The sequence below is a fragment of the Amphiprion ocellaris genome, chromosome 23, assembly GCF_022539595.1.
Source record: "Amphiprion ocellaris isolate individual 3 ecotype Okinawa chromosome 23, ASM2253959v1, whole genome shotgun sequence".
NCBI lineage: Eukaryota > Metazoa > Chordata > Actinopteri > Pomacentridae > Amphiprion > Amphiprion ocellaris.
The window spans coordinates 21,182,193-21,206,350 of record NC_072788.1 but is presented as its reverse complement, the minus strand read 5'-3'; the positions used below and the strand labels follow the sequence as shown (position 1 = coordinate 21,206,350).

At 37.4% G+C, this 24,158-nt stretch overlaps 1 protein-coding gene and 1 long non-coding RNA gene across 2 annotated transcripts; one reads left to right on the top strand and one right to left on the bottom strand.

The window, feature by feature from the left end:
* Positions 1 to 238: 238 nt before the first annotated feature.
* Positions 239 to 6,333, top strand: ankrd46b (ankyrin repeat domain 46b). The gene is made up of 4 exons (XM_023280503.3): positions 239 to 364; positions 2,075 to 2,417; positions 2,744 to 2,902; positions 4,081 to 6,333. Exons 2-4 carry the CDS (start codon positions 2,107 to 2,109, stop codon positions 4,295 to 4,297), a joined length of 687 nt encoding a protein of 228 aa, XP_023136271.1. The 5' UTR covers positions 239 to 364; positions 2,075 to 2,106; the 3' UTR covers positions 4,298 to 6,333.
* Positions 6,334 to 17,034: 10,701 nt separating this feature from the next.
* On the bottom strand, positions 17,035 to 23,329 carry LOC129348071 (uncharacterized). Its single transcript, XR_008600490.1, has 3 exons — positions 23,155 to 23,329; positions 18,460 to 18,710; positions 17,035 to 17,531 (listed from the first exon to the last, which is right to left on the bottom strand). It is a non-coding gene; the product is annotated as an uncharacterized LOC129348071 (long non-coding RNA).
* Between the last annotated feature and the right edge of the window lie 829 nt (positions 23,330 to 24,158).

Below are 24,158 nucleotides of genomic sequence, written 5' to 3'. Positions count from 1 at the left end.
TCAGATGGTTGTGCAAGATGTGAAATATTCGATCCTTTGTGTGTTTATGTAAACAATGAGCACTAAAATATTTATTAATATAAGCTCATTGCATGCTAATGTGGGAGGATTGATGTTTGAATGTTTTCTTTTATATATTTACATAAATAGATTTTAGTTTATTGAATGAGGCTAAAGGAGGAAAAAAAGGACGTGATGCTCCCAAACTGTAGATGGCGACAAAATCCGCCATGTTGGTTTCCTGCTGCTGCTGCTGCAACCAATGAAGAAGAAGTTAGCGTCACAACAACAACACTGCTAGCAGCGTTCGCCTGGAGGAGAGCGAGGTGTCATTTTTTTCTGCTAGGTTGGAACATAATAACAGGTGAGTAAACATTAGCAGACAATCAACAAAGAGGCTAAATTAACACCAGGTTTATGTGTCTGTCATTACAGTTGTTGAATCACGTCTTAATCTGTTACAGCTTTATGCAGGACGTTAGCTTGCAAGCTAGCATCAGCTCCGCTAGCTGCTTAACTGCAGTCGTTTCCAGCAGCTGGATTAACCGTTATTTTGTGAAAGCGTTGCATATGTTGATATATTGTGAAGGATATGCTCATATCATGTTGCTGACATTTGCATTTGTGCAAATTAATAGGCTAGTTAATAAATAAAGAGCTAGCTATAGTGGGCTACGTGGTAACGTTAGCCTCCATTCTCCAACAAAAATAGCTGCTTTACGTTGCAATAATAATTCAAATAAATACTTAGTTTTTTGTTTGCATGTTTATTTTTTTTTTTAGGATGTTACCTGCAGAATGTCTATTTTTACGTGATATAAGCTTGCCATGTTCAGTTGAAAGAAATTACTGGTAACTGATAGTTTAAAAAATAATCGATAATGTGAATAGAAAAGCAGTCACAAGTCTGTTACAGTTGGACTCTGAAGTAATGTTAATAAATAGAGTCTCCATCTGACTTGGTGTGTGCAAAGGTGTTGGGTCATAGTAACAGGCTATAAGTCGACAAAATGGAGAGTCAGCATTCAAAGTATTAATTATAGAACAGTTAGCTCGCTAGCTGATATTATGTGTTATCTAGTTTTGAGACAATCTTAAGGATATTTCTTATAGCTTAACCTCTGAATGCATAATATGTGAACTTAGCAGGATTCACAGTGCAGCACCTCTGTTGTTGTAGATGTCTGCAGTGCACTGTAACTGCTAGACTCATTAGCCCGAATAAATATTTAAAGCTACTAAATGCAGTCTACTAAATTATTTAAACTCAGTTATTTAGTCCTGAAATGATAACAGACGGACCAGTGTGTACATTCATATGATTTCTGAAAATGGAACAATATCAACTGGTGATTCCAGCACAAAAGTTTACACTTACAGTGTTTTGTTCATCCATTTGAACAAAATGCAGCCACAGTGACAGATTCTTTGACACAAGGTCAATTAGTTTGGAGCCAAATTATAGAATAAATCTTCAGTAAATGTCAAATACTTAAATGAGTCAAAAAATGAATTGATTCTAACACCAAATAACAATAATTTATTAAGATTTTCTCACTTGGCTTGTGTCATTTCTGATGGATAAATCCTGATAGGTCCGCAGCGGTGGATCTGTAGTAGGATCTCAATTGTGTGATCGTCAGCAGGCAGCTGGCGTAGTTTTCACTTTTTGTCATAGTTACAGTGACTCTGTGCTGCTATCTCGCAATGATACAGAAATCTTTGACAAATGGATCCAGACTATAAGCCGCATCACTGCCAAAATCTAATCACTTGGTCCTTGTGTCATTTCTGACTTCCCTGAAAATTTCATCCCAATCTGTTATTCCATTTTTGAGTAATGTTGTGCACAGACAAACGTATGCCGATCGTCACATAACTCTGCCGCATTCCTTGACAGAGTAATTAAAAAACTGATTTCATAATGACACTGTGCAGCAGGTTTATCAAACATTACCCCTCAGACGTGTCTCTTCTTTATTTCAGTACAAAGCAGCACAGCACATTTCACAATTGTCACAAAAAGTAAAATAATCTCACATCTTCTGTTTCTCTTCTTTGTTCATCACTGCAGGTACGCTGGAATTTTCTGATACTCACTCGGACATGTCCTATGTCTTCATCAACGACTCGTCGCAGACCAGCGTGCCTCTGCTGCAGTCATGCATTGATGGAGACCTGCCTTTTGGCAAGAGGCTCCTCGAGACGGGATGCGACCCCAACATCCGTGACAACCGGGGCCGCACCGGCCTCCACTTAGCCGCCGCCCGAGGCAACGTGGACATATGTCGCCTCCTGCACAAGTTTGGGGCCGATCTGTTGGCGACGGATTATCAAGGAAATACAGCATTGCACCTGTGCGGTCATGTGGATACTATACAGTTCCTGGTGTCCAACGGGCTGAAGATTGATATCTGGTGAGAAATTTATTGCATCTGATGAATAATGTGGCCTGTGAAATGTGATGCAGTTTTCTCCTCTCAGTTTAACTTTAGTGTTGATGAGCTCACTTTCAGTTGCATTTGAATCTGCTTTTATTTTGGGATTTTTCATCAGTCAGTTTGTAAACTTGAAATACAAATTCATGTGCAGAAGTAAGTATTTATTACCAAGTGTGTGATTCGTGATTAGATAACAACTGCTGATTGTTGTGGAATAAAATGCATCAGAGCTAAACTAAAAAGTTTTAGTTCAGGAAGTATTTGCAAGATTGTATTGGTGATGCTAAAATCCTGCGTTGTAGTAACCACAATGGATCGACTCCTCTGGTACTCGCTAAGAGACGTGGGGTCAACAAGGACGCCATCCGTCTTCTGGAGGGACTGGAGGAGCAGGAGGTGAAAGGTTTCAACAGAGGGACCCACTCCAAACTGGAAACCATGCAAATGGCTGATAGTGAGAGGTAAGCAAGAATACACAGGGATGATAGACTATATGGGTGGCTGCAACACAAAAAAGTTGAGTAAAATTCAGTGTTTCCGACTTGAATTTTAGATGGACAAAGGCCTGTACGATTAAACAGTATGTACCTGTAGTAGACACTTCATCAACAGCAAAAAGAGAAGTGTACAGTAGAATATCTGTATTTTATGCAGTAAAGGGAAACTATCAAGCCACCATGAAGACAAATAACATGATATTTGGTTGTATGAACAAAGCCATCCCATGTGTTTGGTACAGAAATTAAACTGCTCCCATCTGGTCCACACTCTAAAGCTTAGTTACAACTTCTACAAGAAGTCTTTTGTTCCTTTGGTGATGAAACTGTTGAACTCTAATGTGAATGATTTGATTGTGGTAATGTTAAAAATGTCTTGCTGTGCCTATGCTTGTGACTATGTGTAGTCAAAACAAATTTCCTTCATCAGGACAAATAAAATAGGTCCAATACAACCGCTGCAGGACTCTTTTGCTCTTTGTCTTGTTTGAGATAGTTCTCTTTGACTCTACCTGTATGTTTGGGCTTGTTGTCTTGCAGCAGAATAAACTTGTTGCTAATCAGACATCACCCCGATGGTTCTGGACAAGATTCTAAATATGAGTCTACGTTTTTTTCTGAACAGTCTTAAAGTACGTGCCCACAGGGTCCGTCAATTTCTCGCCACCCATTCATCGTCAATGTGAAATGCACCACGCTGCATGCTGGTTACGTTGCAGTGCGTCACCCCTGAGCTCATTTGCATAAAGTAGTTTAATTTCTATTTTATGCAAATGAGGCACAGGAAGCAGAAGTCCGACGCATCACAAAACTTTTGTTAAACATCTAAACTAGCCGTCATTGAACTAAAACGAAGAAAGATTCAGCAGCTTATTTCTTGCCTCAAATGCTTTCAGAAATACTTTTTGCTGAACTGTTTTCATAGTAAAAGAGAAAGTTTGTGACCGAGCCGCCACATTGGTTCGACACATCTACCTGACTGAAGGTCTGAAGAGCTGTCACGTGACCACCTACTGGCCCACTAGTGACCCACCAAGCAGGCGATATTCAGATGCGGTGCGTTTCCCTGCGAGAAAAAAACGCCCCTGTGGACACGTAGCTGTAGTCCTGTATGTTGACAGTTTTCTCTGTGTCTATACCAGTGCGATGGAGAGCCACTCCTTACTCAACCCCAACCTGCAGAGCAGCGAGGGCGTCCTGTCCAGCTTCAGGACCACCTGGCAGGAGTTTGTGGAGGACCTAGGCTTCTGGAGGGTGTTGCTGCTGCTGGTGGTCATCGCCCTCCTCTCACTGGGCATCGCCTACTACGTCAGCGGGGTGCTGCCGTTCTCCACCAGCCAGCTGGAACTGGTGCACTGAGGGAAGACGTGGATGAGGCTGATGACGAAAGAAGCAAGGGGTAAAGTGGTAGTTAAATAAACAAGGGAGGTTCTGCTTTCAGCTTCGCTTATACAGAACAAAAATCCAGAGTTTTGTTTATTTGCTGCCCAGATATTGTGTTTTTTTAGTTGTTGTCTAAACCCAGAAACATCGTATGATATTGTTAGTAAAAAGCAGTGATCCAAAAAACAAAAACAACTCACTTTCTCAACTAAAAACATACTTACAAACCAGCTTACAAGTGTGACAGGTTGAGGTGTTTAACAAGAAGGTCCAGTCACTCACACTAAGAACATGTATTGGTCTTGTTTCAGTGCTTTGTAACATATCCCCTTTAAAACAAGCTGCTTTTGAAAACGTTGTGACTGATTGAGAAAATGACACGCTTGTTTTATGTAATGCAATGACACCTTACTATCCAGCTCCCTCTCTATTCATTCATACTGTATGCTCTGTTACAAGCTGTATATTGCCAATGTTTTGCATCTTCTTTTTTCATAGTTTGTTATTTATCAAATGTCCTATATTTTAATTTTCCTCTATGCTTAATGTTTGTTAGAATCCTACACCCATGCTGCCTTTATCCTGTTTGTTTTACAAAACAATGGAAGTTTTATTTAAAGGTCCCATATTGTGTTTTTTTTTTTTTTTTTTTTTTTTTTTTCTCTAAGCAAATTACTCACGTTTCCCCAGAATGTGTCTTCACTCAAATTGCATACATGGTACATGTCACTAGGACTGACTGAAACAACTCTGTTTTTAGTCTGGTTCTAAACAGGCTGTTTCAGTGTCTGTAGCTGCTGTCCCTCTTTCTTCAGGAAGAAAACTCTCTGTGATTGAGGAAAACAGTTGACAGCTGACACCAATGTAAATGAGTGTGTCTTACTTTAGAGAATGACAGTGGTATGGTTTCTCACTTGTGTTCGGTGAGTTTGTCAGATGATGCCACGGTTATAAAATCTGTATTTTATCGGTGTAGAGCCAGTCATTATGTAGCGTTAATTGGCTGCCTTTCAGTCGCTATTTCATACTCGTTTTGTTGTCTGACAACCGAAGAAGGAAATCATGTGGCTTTGTTGGGAATTTGGCTGTATTAAAATATAAGTGAGCACAGAGATGTAAACAGCAGCTGGATTTAGTAACAGTAATCAGTCCAGTCTTAGCCACGTTAGCTGCACGTGAGGATTGTTGTGGTGACATTGCCATCAAAAATAACAGTAATCCACTGGGTGTTCAGTTCCTCAGATGCTGGCAGTGCATTAAAACGCTTGTATCCACTCTTACAGCCAACAGCAGAACATTTGGTGAATTTTTCTCGTGATTAAGACTTTTTAGTTTTAGCAGAAACAGCCGTACAAACTAAATAAACCTGGAGGACTGAGAGGCAAGAAGCATTGAGCATTAAGGGGCAGGATTATGCAGTTTTTTTGTTTTCTTTTTAGCTAGGTGACTGTTGGTTACCCAATTTGTACATAATATCAGAATACAAGTCTTACTTTTGCGTAAAACTGGAAGGACATCTATAACACATATGGCATACATCTTCACAGCTTTTATTTTACACCTCTAAGTTTATAAAGCATAGAAAACACTATACTCACCATATGGGACCTTTGAAGAACATTGTACTCTTGACTGGAAACTGTTTTGGGAACTTTGATTTACTGATGTTGTGCAGTAATGTCGGATCATCTGCTTACAGAGTTGAAAAAGCACCTTGACTGCGCGCCTTTTGGGAGAAAGCTTCATGTTTCGCAGTAGCTTACTCAGACATTCCCTCCTGCAGCATGCAGCTTTGTTACTTTAAAATCAGCCATGTTGTCGTAAACGTGTAGGCACCGTGCGCACAAACTGTAGGATTCTGGCAGCAGACCAACAGTTGTTCCTTTTGTTGTACATTCATGTTATCTTCAAGTTCTCAGTTCAAGTTTTTCCACCATTGATTTTTCCGTGTACATGACATCGAGCATTTGAAGTAATTTAATGTAGAAAATGAATAAAATCATGTGTATGAATGATTGTAATATTCATTTTGCTTTCTGGAATTAACTTTATTCATGCAGCCCTTTACACACAGCACAGTTCATATAAGTGTTTTACTGCACAGTAGAGAAGTCAGAAATTCATTTATTTTATCTAAATGATCATTTTGATTTAAATAGAGGCAGTCTTTGCACAACCCTGCACATCTTTTATATCCAGTCTGTAACACAACATGCACAAGGTTTTAGAGATAAAGGTGTTGAACTCGGACAGAAAATAATCAATCAGAACAACTGTGACTTGCATTGACCTGCATCTCTATCACTGATTAAAAAAAAAAAAAAACCCAACCTTTGTTAGAGCAACAATCTTCCCTTTGCCTCATGGCAATATTCCAAAGGAACATCTCAGGTTCTCCACGTCTGTTTTTCAAAGCCAAGTGTTAAATTACATCTTGGCGAGTCCTGAAATGGGTTGAATGTAATTAAACCACAAACATAAAGAGCTAAACATTTTTAAAATGGTAAATATATGGGTGGGTTTGCTGTTGTCACTGTTAAGTTTTAGTATTCTTAACTTTCATACTCGTGAGTGATAAATGAGTACTATATTTACATAAATGCATTTAACTGAACTTTACATTTGGATGTGTTTAAACTCAGCACTGTGAATTTGACTAATCCCTGGAACGGTAGCTTAGACTGCATTAAGAAATGAATGAAACTCTGGTTTGGCTGTGCTGTTGATGATACTGACAGACTAGTCCTTCAAGTTGTTCTCGTTTTCCTCAGCAACAATCCAGGGTAAACATGAAATCAGCTGTTGGACTGGACTGCCTGTGCAGCGTGCATGAGGAAGAAGCCAAAATGAAGCCAGATGCGCGTGTGCAGCAAACCAAATGAGCCACTAAACTATCAGATTTTCTCACAGAAAACAAGCTGCAACCTTTTATGTGAGTCATGCTGTCATCACAGATAAGGATGATTCACTTCGACTGCAAATCCAGAAGGAATATGCAGATGTTGATGCAAAATGGAATCACTTTTACAATGAATCAGACAAAAAAAACCTACAACATTAAGCACTTCTGCAAAGGAAACAAAAAGCAGTCTTCAGATCAGCATGAAACACTCAAAAAACAAATGCATTCTATTTAACTGAACTAAAAACACATGAAACAATTCAATTTGTGCACCTCTAATGCTCCATAGCACACGTACAAACATCCAAGACTGACTGAGGTGCAATAGTCAACATTTTTTAACCAAGAAAGGATCAAATCACCACAAATATGCAACAGGAGACACTCCCAGCGATGGATGACACATGATGGTGTAGTTCCTCTGAGCCCTCTAGGACTTTTACATATTTCAGCTCTCACCATTGTTTGCAGCTGCAACAGGAAAAAACAGAAGGTCAGTTAAGGTCTCGTCCTGCCTGCATCAGACAACTGTTTGCATGAACTCATCCTTTGCTGTTGCACCAGACAGGACATTTTTCCTTGCTGTGGGCTCATTTTTTTTCACAATATTAAGTTATGCACCTCCATGTCAGAAGGAGAGAGAACTCAGAAATATCTTCTGTGCATTATGACACAATTAAAATGCAATACATCAATAAAAGGAAGATTTTCCTTTGAATTTCTTTGATTTGTAGTTTTTCAAAAATTCATAAAAACAGGACCAAACATATTCCAAAGTTGCCCACCGGTGTTAATACTGGAAAAGAGAGATTTTTAGCACATTTATATTTTTTTTAAATTAGTTTCCACACTTTTTTATTTCTTGAATAACACTCATGAAAGACTTCTCCGAATTTTTTGGCTTTGTCAGAATCTGTTTAGTGCAATCTTTATTTTTTGGCATTTAAAAAAGGGAATTTGATGAACTTTATGGCCCATGATAAGTTCAAGGACCGTTGCAAAGTTGGAAATCCAAAGATTTTTTCTCTTTTTACAGTTTCTGCATATGAAGAATTGTTGCTTATTGTGTTTTTTTAAAAATAGCATGCCTTTCAGCAATATATTTGGGATTCAGAGGTTTAATCTGTTGGTTATTTGGTCTACAAACATTTATATGCTTTTATTCTGGAGAAGATGTGCACCGACACACGGAAGTGAAGTAATCTGTGAATGCCGGCGCCATCAATGTCAGAACGTGAACGTGAACATGAAGCAGCATCGTCAACTTTTCCGCCTTTCTCATTTCTTTTCTTTTCACTCGTGCATTTTTCTGGTCGCTGCGGTGTTTTCTGGCTCCACAGGTGAGTTTCTGGTTTTCTGTTAAACTTCTGAATGTGTTTCTGCAGCTGAGACCGAGATCAATCTGTCAGTTTCTGGAGCTCCGATCTCGTAATTTATGGAGTCACAGGAGTGCCACAATAAAATATAAATAAATAAATAAATAAATAAGGAAATAACTGTGGAAATATAAAGAGAAATAAATAAATAATGTGGAAATATAAAGAGAAATAAATAAATAAAAAGGAAAATTTTGTCTTTGCTTTTCCCTTTTCGCTTTTTTCCCTTTTATTTTTCCATTTTATCATTGTCTTTTCCGTTTTGTATTTGCTTTTTCATTTTGTCATTCCTCAGTCCACCAAATAAAAGCAAAAACAAAAGCTTTTGCTTTTAATTGGTGGACTGAGCTGTCAATCAAATGGCTCTGGGCGGGGCTTTCTGTCCAGGGTGGGTAGCTATATATAGAAGACTAGATACGGTAGCGCGCTGTAGCAGCCGGCTAAGCTACGTGCCTATGTGGCGGCCATCTTGGAGGGGGGCAACGTTCCCATTAAAAGTAATCCATGTACATTGAAAATAAATCATAATTTGCTCTTTTCTCAACCGATTTTCATGTGATTTACTTTATTGTCAATGTCAAAACATGTGCTATTAATACAGAACATTTGATTAAAAAAATGGAAAGTCTTTCTACATTCAGTCATTACATACACAAATGTAAAATTTACATTGTAAATAATTAGATATATAGCTATATGAACAAAAAAGAGAAAGATAAGAAATATACATATATAGAAAATATGTTTTTAGATCAAAAGATTTAATTGTTAAGGTAATCAAACAATAATTTATATTTATCTCTCGCTCTCTACAGCTATAGGCTGTTATATACATGGAGATGGAATAGAACAGAATAGAGTTTATTGCCATTTACAAGAAACAGGTACATTGAACTGAATCATTAAGCATGACAAAAATAATTTAAAATACTTAGACATATACACAATTGACATATAAATGCTAACAGCATGAAAGCAGGGATACAAGCAGATAAGTATTATTTATTTAGATACAAACACAAGTAGGGTGAATAATAAGTGTGCATTGGGTCACAGTAGGTTGTCTATAAAGAAACAGTAAAAGTGTAAATCTGCATGAAAATAATGAAACTCAATAAAACTGAGTTGCTGCATCCTTGTCAATGATGCACGTCCTCTTCCATGATGAGGCAGGAAGTTTGAGTCCTAATCTATGCCTGTGTGTTTGCTTCTTTACACCACTGTTAACAGTTTAGGCTGTTAGATTATTCCAGATAAGACAAGTACAAGATTCTTCAGAGCCGTTCTACCACGAGCCTGACAGGAAGAACTCCAACAGCTACTGAATGTTCCTGTGGTTCCCTGAAGGCTACAGGAGGAGTCCTACGAGGACGAGCCGGTCCACCTGATGGAGGCCAGTCGCTGCGGTTCAAAGCCAACACCAACTACGTGGACTTCTACTGGACCACACGGAGGCCTTCAAACCGGACCAACAAGTTCAGCGACTTCCCGACTCGTGGGTCTGAGGACGCCGCCGAGCCTCGGTCCAGCCGGCCTCCTGTCTGTGGGTGTTTGAGTGCTGAGAGGTTTGTGGATGCATGTGAATGTGTCTGTGTTGAAACAGCAGCTTTGGACTCAGTAACGCCAGGAAAAACCAAGAGCTCCTTTATTTGTGACTTCCACTAAAAAAACTGATGAAAATAAGTTTGCCAGGGTTCTGACTGATAACAGATTATTAAATAATGAAAATAATCATTTAAATATTCCTTTAAACAATCCTTTTAGGTCTACATTTCCTTTACACTGACTTCTTGGTATTTTGGGTGGAATATACCATTAAGCCCAATGTTCAAGGGTTCTTCTGGGAATATACCATTAAACCACCCTTTTAGGTAAATGTTCCAGGATGTCCAACCAGTGAGCAATACTGGATTCTGCAAAAACATAAACAACTTTTTAAAAAATCTAAATCTTATCTTAACACAGTTAATGTATTAACTTATTTTTGTGTGTATGCATGTATTTATTGATTTATTTAGTACTGTTAACATATCAGAGTTCTGAGTGAGTTTTTCTTAAGATAGGCAAAGGCCATTTATTGATTACATATAGGCTGTTAAATGTTTATTAAAAACTGAAAAGCATTAAAAAAAACAACTTAGGCATTTATTGAGTCACTAAAATACTGTAGAGTACAGACCACATCAGCATGATTATAAGCATCCTCTGGTAAATGAACAACCAGATACTGATGTCTCTCACCATATGGACTTCAGGAGATGACTGGGGGATGATAAACTGTGACCTACTGGTTGGGTTCTCTCTGTTCTCATGTTTCTTACATGTTTGTCCCCTGACAGCCGGGTCCTAATGTTTTTTGAGCAACACACCATACTATGACGTTTTTACAATGATGGTTCTACTATGGAACCAGTTTGACATGTTCAGGCGTTCTTTGTGTGAAAACTCAGAGATTTCAGGGATCAGAAGGTGGTTTTCAACTTTCTTTGTTAACTTTCTGCTTCAACTTTAAATTAAATTTCCTTCACTAACCCAACCCTCTGGACTTCCAGGAAGCTGTGTTCCTATTGGCTGTCCAGGTGGCTGCTTGGTGTTATCAGGAACACCTGAGCAGCTTGGTGTTATCAGGAACACCTGAGCAGCTTGGTGTTATCAGGAACACCTGAGCAGCTCAGTGTCTTCCTGCTTTATGTGGCTGCAGACAAACATTTCCTCTGTTTCTGTTCACCACTGAGCTGTGTTTGGCTCCGTTGCTTTCGTTTGTTCTTTAGGTGTTGGCTTGCAGCTTCCAGCAGTAAAATCATCTTTAATGTGTTTCTTGGTGTGTTTTAGGGCTTTGTACTGGATAGTTGTCTTGGTAAATGTGGTTCTTTAGCCACAGTTAGCACATGGTGCTAATGTGTGCAGTGATTAGTGGATTTGGTGCAGCTGAGCTGTGTCTTTATCTTGGCTGTAGTGAGTCTTCAGAGGTTTTTGGTCAGACATTCTGTATTCTTGTTAGTGAACCAGCGTTGGTTGTCCAGAAGGTAAGAGTTCCTGTCCTGATTCTCTGTTCTCAGAGGTTCTCTGGTAGGCTGCAGGAGACTTTAGTGTTTGGGTTGTGCTAGTTTGGTTTTTGTACGGTTTCATTTGGACGACTATCTTGAGGCCCCTCCATGTGGTTTAGTGAGGTTTTCTGGAACAGTTCTACAAAGCAACCTGCAGCAGAAGAGATTTTGAGAGTTTTAAGGAAGTTCTGGAGACCAGACTTTAGAGCAGCAGAAACATTTGTCAGCAGTTTGAGCAGGAGAAGGTGAGCTTCAGAGTAGAAATGAGACAGAAACCTTCTTGACCCGTGTGGTGAGGTCCTGTACCAAGAGTTTGAGCAGGTTGTGAAGAGTCTGTAGTTCTTTGGTCTGAAAGCACAAGAATCGACTCATTAAAGGAGAAAACAGGAGATGTTGATTCATCTGTCACTCTGCAGTTTCCTTAGACTGAATATCAGTGTCTTCCTGCTTTATTTAGCTGCAGACAAACATTTCCTCTGCTTCTGTTCACCACAGAACCGGGTTTGGCTCCATTGCTTCAGTTTGTTCTTTAGGCGTTGGCTTGCAGCTTCCAGCAGTAAAATCGTCTTTAATGTGTTTCTTGGTGTGTTTTAGGGCTTTGTACTGGATAGTTGTCTTGGTAAATGTGGTTCTTTAGCCACAGTTAGCACATGGTGCTAATGTGTGCAGTGATTAGTGGATTTGGTACAGCTGAGTTGTGTCTTTATCTTGGCTGTAGTGAGTCTTCAGAGGTTTTTGGTCAGACACATTCTGTATTCTTGTTTGAGAACCAGCGTTGGTTGTCCAGAAGGTAAGAGTTCCTGTCCTGATTCTCTGTTCTCAGAGGTTCTCTGGTAGGCTGCAGGAGACTTTAGTGTTTAGGTTGTGCTAGTTTGGTTTTTGTACTGTTTCATTTGGACGACTATCTTGAGGCCCCTCCATGTGGTTTAGTGAGGTTTTCTGCAACAGTTCTACATAGCAACCTGCAGCAGAAGAGACTTTGAGAGTTTTTAGGAAGTTCTGGAGACCAGACTTTAGAGCAGCAGAAACATTTGTCAGCAGTTTGAGCAGGAGAAGGTGAGCTTCAGAGTAGAAATGAGACAGAAACCTTCTTGACCTGTGTGGTGAGGTCCTGTACCAAGAGTTTGAGCAGGTTGTGAAGAGTCTGTAGTTCTTTGGTCTGAAAGCACAAGAATCGACTCATTAAAGGAGAAAACAGGAGATATTGTTGGTTCTTCTGTCACTCTGCAGTTTCCAGTTTCCTTAGACTGAATATAAAGTTTATATTTTAAATGATTTCCCATGTGAGCCCAAGAAGACTTCAATAAACTCCCTCCATCCCCTGGACACAACATATTTTATTACCATGTTAAATCTTTTTTTTTTTTTTGAGTTTTAATCATAGTTTTAGCATAGTTTTTTCTCTTTGCTTGTTTAGTTTTGTAATCTGTGTGAAAGGTGCTAAACAAATAAAGTTGAATTGATAAACTGAATAATTGATGAAGTCATGATTGTGACAACAGAAGTATTTTCATTGTGATTTAAGGGTTTGTTTCATTTTTAAGGTTGGGGTTAAAATCTTGACAGAAAAAAAATATTAAAGAAATAAACTACATTAAAAAAAGCAATTAAATCAAAGGAAAAAAGTATTTAATACAATAAAACTTTTAGAAAGAAAATTAAACATTAAATACAATTAAATTATATTAAACAGACAAAATATTTAATTAGATAATTAAACAGAAGATACAAAACATGTAATTAAGAAATTAAACAAAATTATTTAAACAAAAATATTAAACATTAAAGATGAAATATCTTAGATAATTAAATATTTAAAAAATACAATTAAACAAGAATATTAAACATTATAAAAAATACAAAACATTTAATTAGATTATTAAACCTTTAAAAAGACAAAACATTGCATTAAAAAATTAAATGTTTAATTAGAAAATTAAATCTTAAAGACAATAAAACTTTAAATAGGAATTAAACAGAAAATACAATGAAGCATTTAAAAAGAAAATTAAACATTAAAAGGAGGTAAAACATTTAAAAAGAAAAACCTCAACAAAGATTTAATCAAAAAATTAAACACGGGGAAAGAAAAGGAAATTTTTCAAACAAGCAGATAAAATTTTTGAGAAATTAACAAACATTAAAAAGACAAAACATTTGGAAATCAGATCAGACATGTTTTGCTCTTTTATCACCTTTTATTCTTTTCTAAACATTAAAGACAAAACATTCGAAAAGTCACCAGTTAGACTTTAGATCAAATTAAACAGAAGAGACAAAACAATCAAAAAGAGCAAAAACAGATCAAGGTCTTGAAGCATTTTCTAGTCAGAAATGAAAACATCAAGTTGTTTCTTCAAACATTTCCTCTTTCTATGTTCTTGGTTTGATTGTGGACAGATTTACTAAGAACTCATTTCAGAAAACTGCTTTCCAGATAAAGTCTACTAGTAGTTGAAGGCATTGATCAAACTAATGTTACCTTCTGATCTCCACAAACTTTACTGTTCAGTGAAGAGAATCAAAGTTTGTTGATGATTTCTAAAAAACTCACAGGTGAAGGTCTGAGAAGAACTCAGATGGATGGTCTAAATGTGAAATCAAGACTCATGGTCACAAGTTTTAAGGCTTCTGTTAACCAGAAAGTTCAAACTAACAGAGAAGTACTGAGAAACTTTTAAAACTTCAGTCCTCAGACTGTCTAAAGGTTCAAACTAACAGAGAACTACTCAAGAACTTTCAAGATTTCAGCCCTCAGACTGTTGAAAAGCTCAAACTAACAGAGAACTACTGAGGACCTTAGAAGATATCAGTCCTTGGACTGTCTGAAAGTTCAATCTAACAGCGAACTACTGTGGGACTTAGAAAATTTCAGCCCTCAGACTGTGTGAAAGCTCAGGTCCTGAGGACTCGGGGTGTGTGGAGGCTTTGGAAAGTCTTGGAACTGAGGGTTCCACCCTCCAGCACAAAGGCTGAAGCCCAACCTCCCGAGAAAAACGGTCGAGTCGAGACTCGAGTTAAAAAAAAATTCGAAAACGACAAAAAATAGATGATAAATGCGCAAAAACGAGAAGAATTTGTATCTGAGCGAGTAGCTCAGGGGGATAAGAAGAGGACTACCAAGCGGAAGGTCGCAGGTTCAAGACCCACCACTGGCAATTTTCTTTCTTTGTCTTTGTTAGGATTTTGAGAAAATTTAAGAAGTGTCTGGTCTTGAACCAGCGACCTGCAGCTCCATAGGCAAATCCTTAACTCACTGAGCTACAGATCAGATACAAAGAAATAATTTCGTCGTCCCTTTGGCATCGTAGTTTCTGAAGTGACCCATGGGTGGAGCCAAGGCGGAGTCTGGGTGGAGTCAGGGCGGAGAGTAGGCGGGGAGGTGGGTGGCGGCCTCCCCCCTCTACTCCCCCACCTCCCTCCACTGCCCACCACACCTTCCCCCACCCGACGAGTTCTTCGAGTCTCCACGAGTTCTTCGAGTCTCGACAGGTTTTCCCGAGTTTCTTGAGTTTCCACCAGGTCGGTGGCAGAACAAGTTGTCATGAAGAGGTGTTGAAGTCGGCCAGGATGGACTGACTTTTTACAGCGACTAGAAGGAAGACCACTAGAAGAGCAGGTCTTTAACCACCATCCATAAAATCCATGGAGTCGCTCCAGAGAAATGAAGGGAGGTCAACTTTTATCAACTTCCATCCAGATGTTCAACTTGGTATCTTTGACATTTTTAGCACCACAAATCTTTAGTATCACACTTTATTATCATTTATTAGGATTTTAATGGAATCCACCAGCAGATTTAGTTTTTGTTGAGATACTTTATTCGTCGTCGTGGGACTGCAGTATTTAGAACTGTTCCTTCTATTTGACCTCATGTTTATTAGTTTTAGTGGAGAAAGTTATTTTAGTTGTTGATTAGTCTCTTAAAAAACAAAAAATAAATTCAATTAGTCAAGAGGTTTAAATTTCTTACTTTGTCATACTTTAAATATGACAAAAAAATATAAAAACAAAGCGTCTTGAAACAATTTGACCTGTAACTGGCATTATATAAATAAAATTGAATTCAAATTGTATGCATCTTGTAATGTTGGAGTAATTCAGCCATATATGTTAGAAAACACATTTTCTTTGTCCATTAATCTGTTGATTGTTTTCTCCACTAATTCATTTCTTGTTTTGGTTTATAAAATGTCAAACCCAAATATATTCCGTTTACTGTCATAAAAACCAAAAACATTTACATTCATGATGCAGGAATCAGGCAGTTTTTCACTTTTTATCTTAGTTTAGTCAGAAAGGTTGTTGATAATGTGTGAATTGTTGCAGCTTTTGAGCCATAGAAGGTTTTAATCTTTGGGGCCGAGTGTCAAAAAAACATTTAGAAACCAACATCAACAAAACACTCAAAGATTTGAACATCATTAAAGGGAAATCCAACTTTTGCATGACAATGTCTAATGAAAAGACATTTATTTCCAATGTAAATGTGTGATATTCATCCTCTGGAGCTTTCTCTTCACATCGTCTTCCACCTGGACTGGTTTGGTCGGGAGCATGTGCAACAAACATTTGAAAAACTGCACTTTAACATCAATGAATGACACTGAAGTTTAATCTCTACATAAATGAGAGTGAGTCTGGATGTGCTGCTCTGTCATTAACTCCTAAGTTTAGGGAAAGTTCAAACAAAAGAGTTCAGATAAGATTTGAGAATGAGCTTATTTTGAACAAACATCTCAGACTTTCTGAGCTTCAGCACCTACAGCAAGATAATTTAACAACAAGCAACTCAAGAGATCCAGAAGTTGGAGAGAGTTAGCTTTAGCTGAGCCAAAGAACATGTGGGACGCTAACCTAGCAAACATTTCAGACTTTTCTCTGTGAATTCTGAGAAATAATTTCCTTTTTAACGACAGAGCTACACATCTTAACTCAGTCTCATTAAAACAGACTCTAATTCAGTGTCATCCATCCATATTAAAGTGCAGTTACCTAAAATGTTTGTTGCATGAGCTCCAACAAAACTGTCCAGGTAGAAGGCCACTTTGACAAACAGGAAGTGGAAGATTCCAAGCAGATTTATAGAAGGGGGAACCGGACTGTACTAAGTGTGGTCGAGCATAGAGGGGTGTTTTGTGGGTTTTTAAGGCTGATAATGATTATTAGTGAAACATTTGGAGTAGATATTCATTTGCAGTAAATGTAAGTATTTAAAATCTTGAGTTAAACTTAGAACACAAACTCTAACAGAAAACTTTGTTGATACGTTTTTGTTTTGTTTACAGATGTTAAGTTAAAGGTGTTTTATTCGTGACGGATAACCAATCAAATCACTCCAGAAGACAGAGGGACCACAGGTAGATAAAGGTTCAGAGCCAAAGTAGCGCCATTTTTAAATGTATTTATTACCGCAAATCAGTAAAAAATTAAATACTGATAATCAGTAAATCAGTCAGCCCACAATTACTACAATTCTACAACGTATATCTCTTTCCTTTGTTATTTGTACAATATACGATGTATATGATGGTGTTTTTTCATCCCAAAGGCTATACTATGATGTTTTCTAAGAGACATACGATGCTACTCTGTATATTCTGGCTCTGAGTCACTGCACTCCTCCTCTGTTGTTTTCTGGATTGTACTCAGCTTCATGCCTTCGTCCACCAGGCCTCCGTTGACTCGTCCCGCCTGCCGTCTCTGGAGCTGAAGCTGGATTGGAACAGACCAAAGTACAGTCCAATCACGATGCCAGCTGCCTCTCAAAAGGCTCCTTCATCTGGCAGGTGGCAGCACTTCTTCTGAGGGGAAGCTGAGCTGGTCCAGCAGAACTTTGGAGATGTGTTCCAGTGGTTGGTGGATGTGTGGAGATAGAGAGGGACCTTTGAAATGTTCAGAAAGGAAAACAGGGAACTCATTGGTAGTTTTAGTTTAGGGTGCTACTGCGGTGTGTTTTTGGGTTTTAAGAGGTGAACAGGAAGAGTTTTTTTTTTTGTATTGATTATCTTTTACTTTGTACCTGGTTGGAATGCCCATCAATGTCAACATGAAGTTGACTTTTAGTTCTGTTTATTTATTTTTATTTTATTAACACCCGTTTGTTTTTAAGCCCCTCACATGTTGTGTTGTTGTAAACTTACTCTTTCAAATAAATACTCGTCTAACCCTCTGGAAACCAGCGTTTGGACTGTTTTTGTGTTGCTCCTCACCTACTGACAGCTGTGGACTAAAGGCTATACTGTGACGTTTTTAGAGCGACATGCTATACTATGATGTTTGTTGGGCGACACGCTATACTATAGGCTTTTTTAATTGACATATTGCTATGACTTTTCTTTGTTTTAGTTTTTTTGGTTGTTTTTTAGCAACATATAAGAATTTGAACAGTTTTAAAAATTACTATTACTTGTGCAATGAACTATTATTCTATAGCATTTTTTAGATGACATATTATACTCTGATGTTTTCTTGAATTACATACTATTTTGACAATATACTGCACTATGACATTTTTTGAACCACATATCATACATGACAATTTTAGGCAACATCCTATCATTTTGCACTTTTTGAACCACATAATAATCTATGGGTTTTTCTTGCCAACATGCTGTACTATGAACTACAGGCCATACTATGTTATTCTTCAGTAAAGCATGCTATACTTTGACATTTTCTGAACTACATCCTATACTATGGCATTATACACAGAGTGCTTTGGTTACATGTTGATTTATAATCTAGATTTTTTCTGTTTTGTTTTTTGACGGGATTACCACAGACCTGACTGTGAACACTGTTGACACCCACCTGAGGGAGACGCTGTCTAAGATCTCAAGGCTGCTTGGTCGTGGTCTTTCTGGCACGTACTCTTCCAAGATGAGCCGGGAAGTTTAACACTGATGGAATGACACCAGGTCTAAGCCGACAAATCTGCCCAGCCCTGTCAAACTCACAGGTTTAAAATGATCACTGCAGAGCAGCCACTCATCATTTGCAGCAAACCCCTCTCTCTTCAGAGCTGCTTCCATTTCCTCCTCAGCCCATAGTCTTTGGGAAACCTACATGGAGTAGAAAAAAGTAGACAGAGAAGCAAATAAGTCTGTACACAACATATTTAAAAAGAAATCATGCTAATAAATTAAGTACAAAGAACCGAATTAGCCAATATACTGGAGATCAGAGCTATTTAATTTGATAAGTATAACCTTGTTTAGTAACATTTCAATTATTTGAGAGCAGTCCTAAAGAACTGCCTGTAATCCCAATCATAAAATGGGTTTGGAGGAAGAACATAGATGGTAATCTGGATGTACATGAGTTAGGCTTTATAACTACTATTGGTAGCATTTAGGGTTGCCACCCGTCCCTTAAATACAGAATCATCCTTTATTTGACAATTAATTGTAGCGTCCCGTATTGAATCAATACGGGACGCAAATTGTTCCGTATTTTCATAAACGCCCCGTACACGTCTGTCACACACTCATCAAAACTGCATAAGGAACAAAATAAAACACAGGAAATATTAAGGGCAGCCAATTTAAACTTCGTAGGACCCACGTAGCGAGGACCTGATGCCAGGTCCAGCAGATCACGCTGCTCCCGCGTGTTTAAAAATGTTTACACCCGAAACTCCACCACGTCCACAGAAGCAAAAACGTTTGCAAATGTACAGACGTGAGTGGGAAGAGTGGAACCCCTGGCAGTACGAGGCAAACTGTGTTTTCTGTTGTTCATGGATTAGCTGAAGTAAAGCAGCATCAGGAGACCAACATGTAAGAAACATGAGAACAGAGAGAACCCAACCAGTAGGTCACAGTTTATCATCATCTAATCATCTCCTGAAGTCTATACGGTAAGGGACATCATTATCTGGTTGTTAGTTTACCAGAGGATGTTTATAGTCCTCGACTCTACACTGTTTTAGTGATTCAATAAATGCCTAAGTTTTTTTTTTTAAATGCTTTTTATTTTTTAATAAATATTTGTTTAATAGCCTATATGTAATCAATAAATGGCCTTTGCCTATCTAAAGAAAAACTCACTCAGTACTCTGACATGTTAACAGCACTAAATAAAACAATAAATACATGCATACACACATAAATAAGTTAATACATTAACTGTGTTAAGGTAACATTTAGATTTAGATGAAAAAAAATGTCTGTAGAGAATTTCTTTGTCCAGTATTCTGCATTCAGTTGTTTACATTTTTGCAGAATCCAGTATTTCACACTGGTTGGTCATTTTAATTCATTAGTCTGGTTTCACTGTTTAAAATGAGGCCACTTCTGTTCAGGCAGAACCTGTGATCATAAAACAATACAAAACTCTTAGTTTCATGTTAATAAAGCACTTAAAGCTTTAAGTATGACTAAATGCTTTTTTCAGAATTAAATTTACCACTCCTTGGGTGGTAGTGACCCTGAGTTCAGTAAAGTTGGAAAGATATTCACAGATTCAGACTTCTGACATCAATAACTCGTTAGATATAAGTTGTAAAAACATAAACAATGCCTCTTTCCCATTGTTGTAAGCTGGACAATGTACTACAAGGCCAGTTTTATCAAAAGTCGTTGTCTTTCAAGCTGCAGAAATAACATTGATGTCTATAGTTAGGTAAAGTTGGCAAGGTATTCACAGATTCGGACTTCCGCCATCAATAACTCATGAGATATACGTTGTAAAAACATAAACAATGCCTCTTTCCCATCGTTGTAAGCTGGACAATGTACTACAAGGCCAGTTTTATCAAAAGTCGCTGTTTTTCACGATGCAGAAATAACATTGATGTCTATGAGCAGCTGGTTGTGCAACGAGTGAACAGGGACCGTCTGCAAATAGCAAAACCGCTGCAACAGCAAAGAGACACAAATATTCAATTACTTAACTTTTATACACTGTAGTGTCACCAAATTTACTGCAGCCATCAATTATCTCCTGCTGGTCATACTACAACTCTTGGTTTGACACTAAATACAAAATCTGAATTTTAAGGAATTTTTATTATTTAATTATTATTTTATTAGTAATACAATTCAATAACTTCACTCTTATGTACTGTAGTGTCACCAAAATCACTGGAGCCCTCAGTTGGCTCCTGATTGTCATACTACAATGCTTGGTTTGATATTAAATACAAAATCTGAATTTTAAGGAATTTTTGTATTAAATAAAATTCAATCACTTTACTCTTAAACACTGCAGAAAAAATAAACTCCATCCAACCATCAAAAGGTCCTACTGATCATACCTTCAGGTTTTTTCTTCCAAGTATTGTCCGTACAGTCCTTAACTTGGAAAATATTATTAGCTGTTTAACATTATGGTTTAAATGAATCATTTAACGCTGCAGCCTTGTAAGAAGGCATCTTATTGTCTTTCTTCCCAATCGTCAGTACTTGAGGAGACAGTCTAAACAGTTTAGTTTGGTATATTGGTGTTATCTGATCCTCTCTTTGGTGAGGATTCCAAGTTCCATTACTATTCAGTATCATGTATTTGGACAAACAGGTGCACTGTGGATCTAAAAATATAGTATCACATACATCAAGAGAAGAGCCATCAAAGCTAATTTACTCATAATCCTTAAACTTCACACACAAGCATGCACACTAAGTAGTGTGCACAACTTCACATGGCAATAAACAACCCAAATAAAATAAAATTCAGTTACTTTTGGTTATTAATGTTGCACAATCTACCAAAAAAATGGATGAGCACTTTTATCTGTTACAACCAAAAATATTTGAGATATATAACAACAATTTCATTACTAATAAAAAAAAATCCTTAAAATCATGAAAAATAGTTAAATATCAAACCAAGAGTTGTAGTATGATCAACAGGAGCCAACTGATAGCTAGACAGAGTGTAATCTTTCTGCAGTACATAAGAGGGAAGTTATTGAATTTTATTACTAATAAAATAATAAGAAAATAAGAAAAAAAATCCTTAAAATTCTGATTTTTTTAAAATTTAATATCAAACCAAGCATTGTAGTATGACAATCAGGAGCCAACTGATGGCTCCAGTGATTTTGGTGACACTACAGTACATAAGAGTGAAGTTATTGAATTTTATTACTAATAAAATAATAATAAAATAATAAAATTCATTAAAATTATGAAAAAATGTTTTTATGTCAAACCAAGAGTTGTAGTATGACCAGTAGGAGTCAATTGATGGCTCCAGTGATTTTGGTGACAATACAATGTATAAGATTGAAGTTATTGAATTTTATTACCAATAAAAATTCCTTAAAATTCAGATTTTGTATTTATTATCAAACCAAGGGTTGTACTATGACAGTCAGGAGACAACTGATGGCATCAGCGAGTTTGGTGACACTACAGTGCATAAGAGTGAAGTTATTGAATTTTATGACTAATAAAATAATAATAAAATAATAAAAAATCCTTAAAATTCAGATTTTTTTATTTAGTGTCAAACCAAGAGTTGTAGTAAGACCAGCAGGAGACAATTGAAGGCTCCAATGATTTTGGTGACACTACAGTAAATAAGAGTGAAGTTATTGAATTTTATGACTAATAAAATAATAATAAAATACTAAAAATTCCTTAAAATTCAGATTTTTTACTTAATGCCAAACCAAGAGTTGTAGTATGGCCAGCAGGAGATAATTGAAGGCTCCAGTGATTTTGGTGACACTACAGTGCATAAGAGTGAAGTTATTGAATTTTATGACTAATAAAATAATAAAAAAATCCTTAAAATTCAGATTTTTTTATTTAGTGTCAAACCAAGAGTTGTCGTATGACCAGCAGGAGACAATTGAAGGCTCCAATGATTTTGGTGATACTACAATTCATAAGAGTGAAGTTATTGAATTTTATGACTAATAAAATAATAAAAACTCCTTAAAATTCAGATTTTGTATTTAGTGTCACACCAAGCATTGTAGTATGACCAGCAGGAGACAACTGATGGCTGCAGTAAATTTGGTGACACTACAGTGTATAAAAGTTAAGTAATTGAATATTTGTGTAGTGCCTCTCTTTGCTGTTGCAGCGGTTTTGCTATTTGCAGACGGTCCCTGTTCACTCGTTGCACAGCCGGCTGCTCATAGACATCAATGTTATTTCTGCAGCTTGAAAGACAGCGAGTTTTGATAAAACTGGCCTTGTAGTACATTGTCTAGCTTACAGCGATTTGAAAGAGGCATTGTTTATGTTTTTACAACGTATATCTCATGAGTCATTGATGCCGGAAGTCCGAATCTGTGAATATCTTGCCAACTTTACCTAACTTACTACTTCTACGACTCTAACAGCTGTTTATACTACTACTGCTGCTTGTACTTTTAGTATTACTACTACTGCTTGTACAACTATACTACAGCTACTATTAATCGTCTGGTATTTGGTTGTCAAGCTGCTAGCTCGCCTTAGCGTTTTGCTAGTGGCTAACTAGTTAGCTCTCATAGACTGGAAGCTCTCAACAAGATTTCATAATGAAAAAAGAGCCAAAAACTATTCTTACCTATGAAAAGTCATTCCAAGTTTCCTTGTCTCAATCGTACGACGCAGTGTGTAACTGTATGCAGCACAGTGAGCCGGCATACTTGTTTCCGTTTTCACGCCGTCTACATCAACGGAATGCACTGAAACTTTGCCCCCACTCGCTTAGCCTCGCTGTAGCACGCAGCTCAATCATATCTATGAGAATAACGGTGGCTGCACATAAGGACGCATGTCAATGACGTTGATTAGCTGCGTAAATACCATTATATACAGTCTATGGTAAATACGTATGTGAATCGCATCATTGGCTGCAGCAACCAGTCACCGGTCACTCACTGACTCACATTGAAAAATAGCACAGAATGAATTGTTACGTGTTTATTTTATTTACAATTTAGGTTGGATTTTTTTTGTGTGTGTGCAGCGCAGATTTTCTGTGTGCGGTGAGCGTGCCAGCAGTGCGCAATTGCGCACGCGCGCAGTTCAGAGGGAACAGTGTTTCCAGATAGTGAAGAGAAAGAAAACTGACTGAACTTACACTTGTCTTTCTTTACAGCATCACATGCAGAGTTCTCCATTCTGAGATGAATAAGATCAGAGACACAAAGATTTACATACCAGGTACACTGGCGTTTTAAGACCTGTATCAGCTGTTTTAGCTAAAACTGTCTCTCTCTGTTCAACACGTTGCTTCGTTTAATTTTTTATTTCTATTCTAAATGTGGGTGAAAACTTTCTACGCACAGTTTGTTTCAATCATTATCATAAAGCTGTTGTTTTTGTCTAGTTCAGGGGTGTCAAACTCAAATACACACTGGGCCAAAATTTAAAACTTGGGCAAAGTCGCGGGCCAACACTGATGTTTATTGAAAAAAAAAATCTTCCTCCAAATATAACAATGAACCTATACAATGCACAGTTCCTGACATAAAGATAAGAACATGTATAAATTTAAATATAGAATATCATATATTTTAAAATTTTGTTTTTGTGAGGCCACTAAAAATATGTATTTTTTTGTTC

Coding starts and splice junctions, on each gene's coding strand:
- ankrd46b (XM_023280503.3), top strand. CDS start 2,107: ATGTCCTATGTCTTCATCAACGACTCGTCGCAGACCAGCGTGCCTCTG. Junction 2,418..2,743: donor GGGCTGAAGATTGATATCTG/GTGAGAAATTTA, acceptor CCTGCGTTGTAG/TAACCACAATGGATCGACTC. Junction 2,903..4,080: donor CAAATGGCTGATAGTGAGAG/GTAAGCAAGAAT, acceptor TGTCTATACCAG/TGCGATGGAGAGCCACTCCT.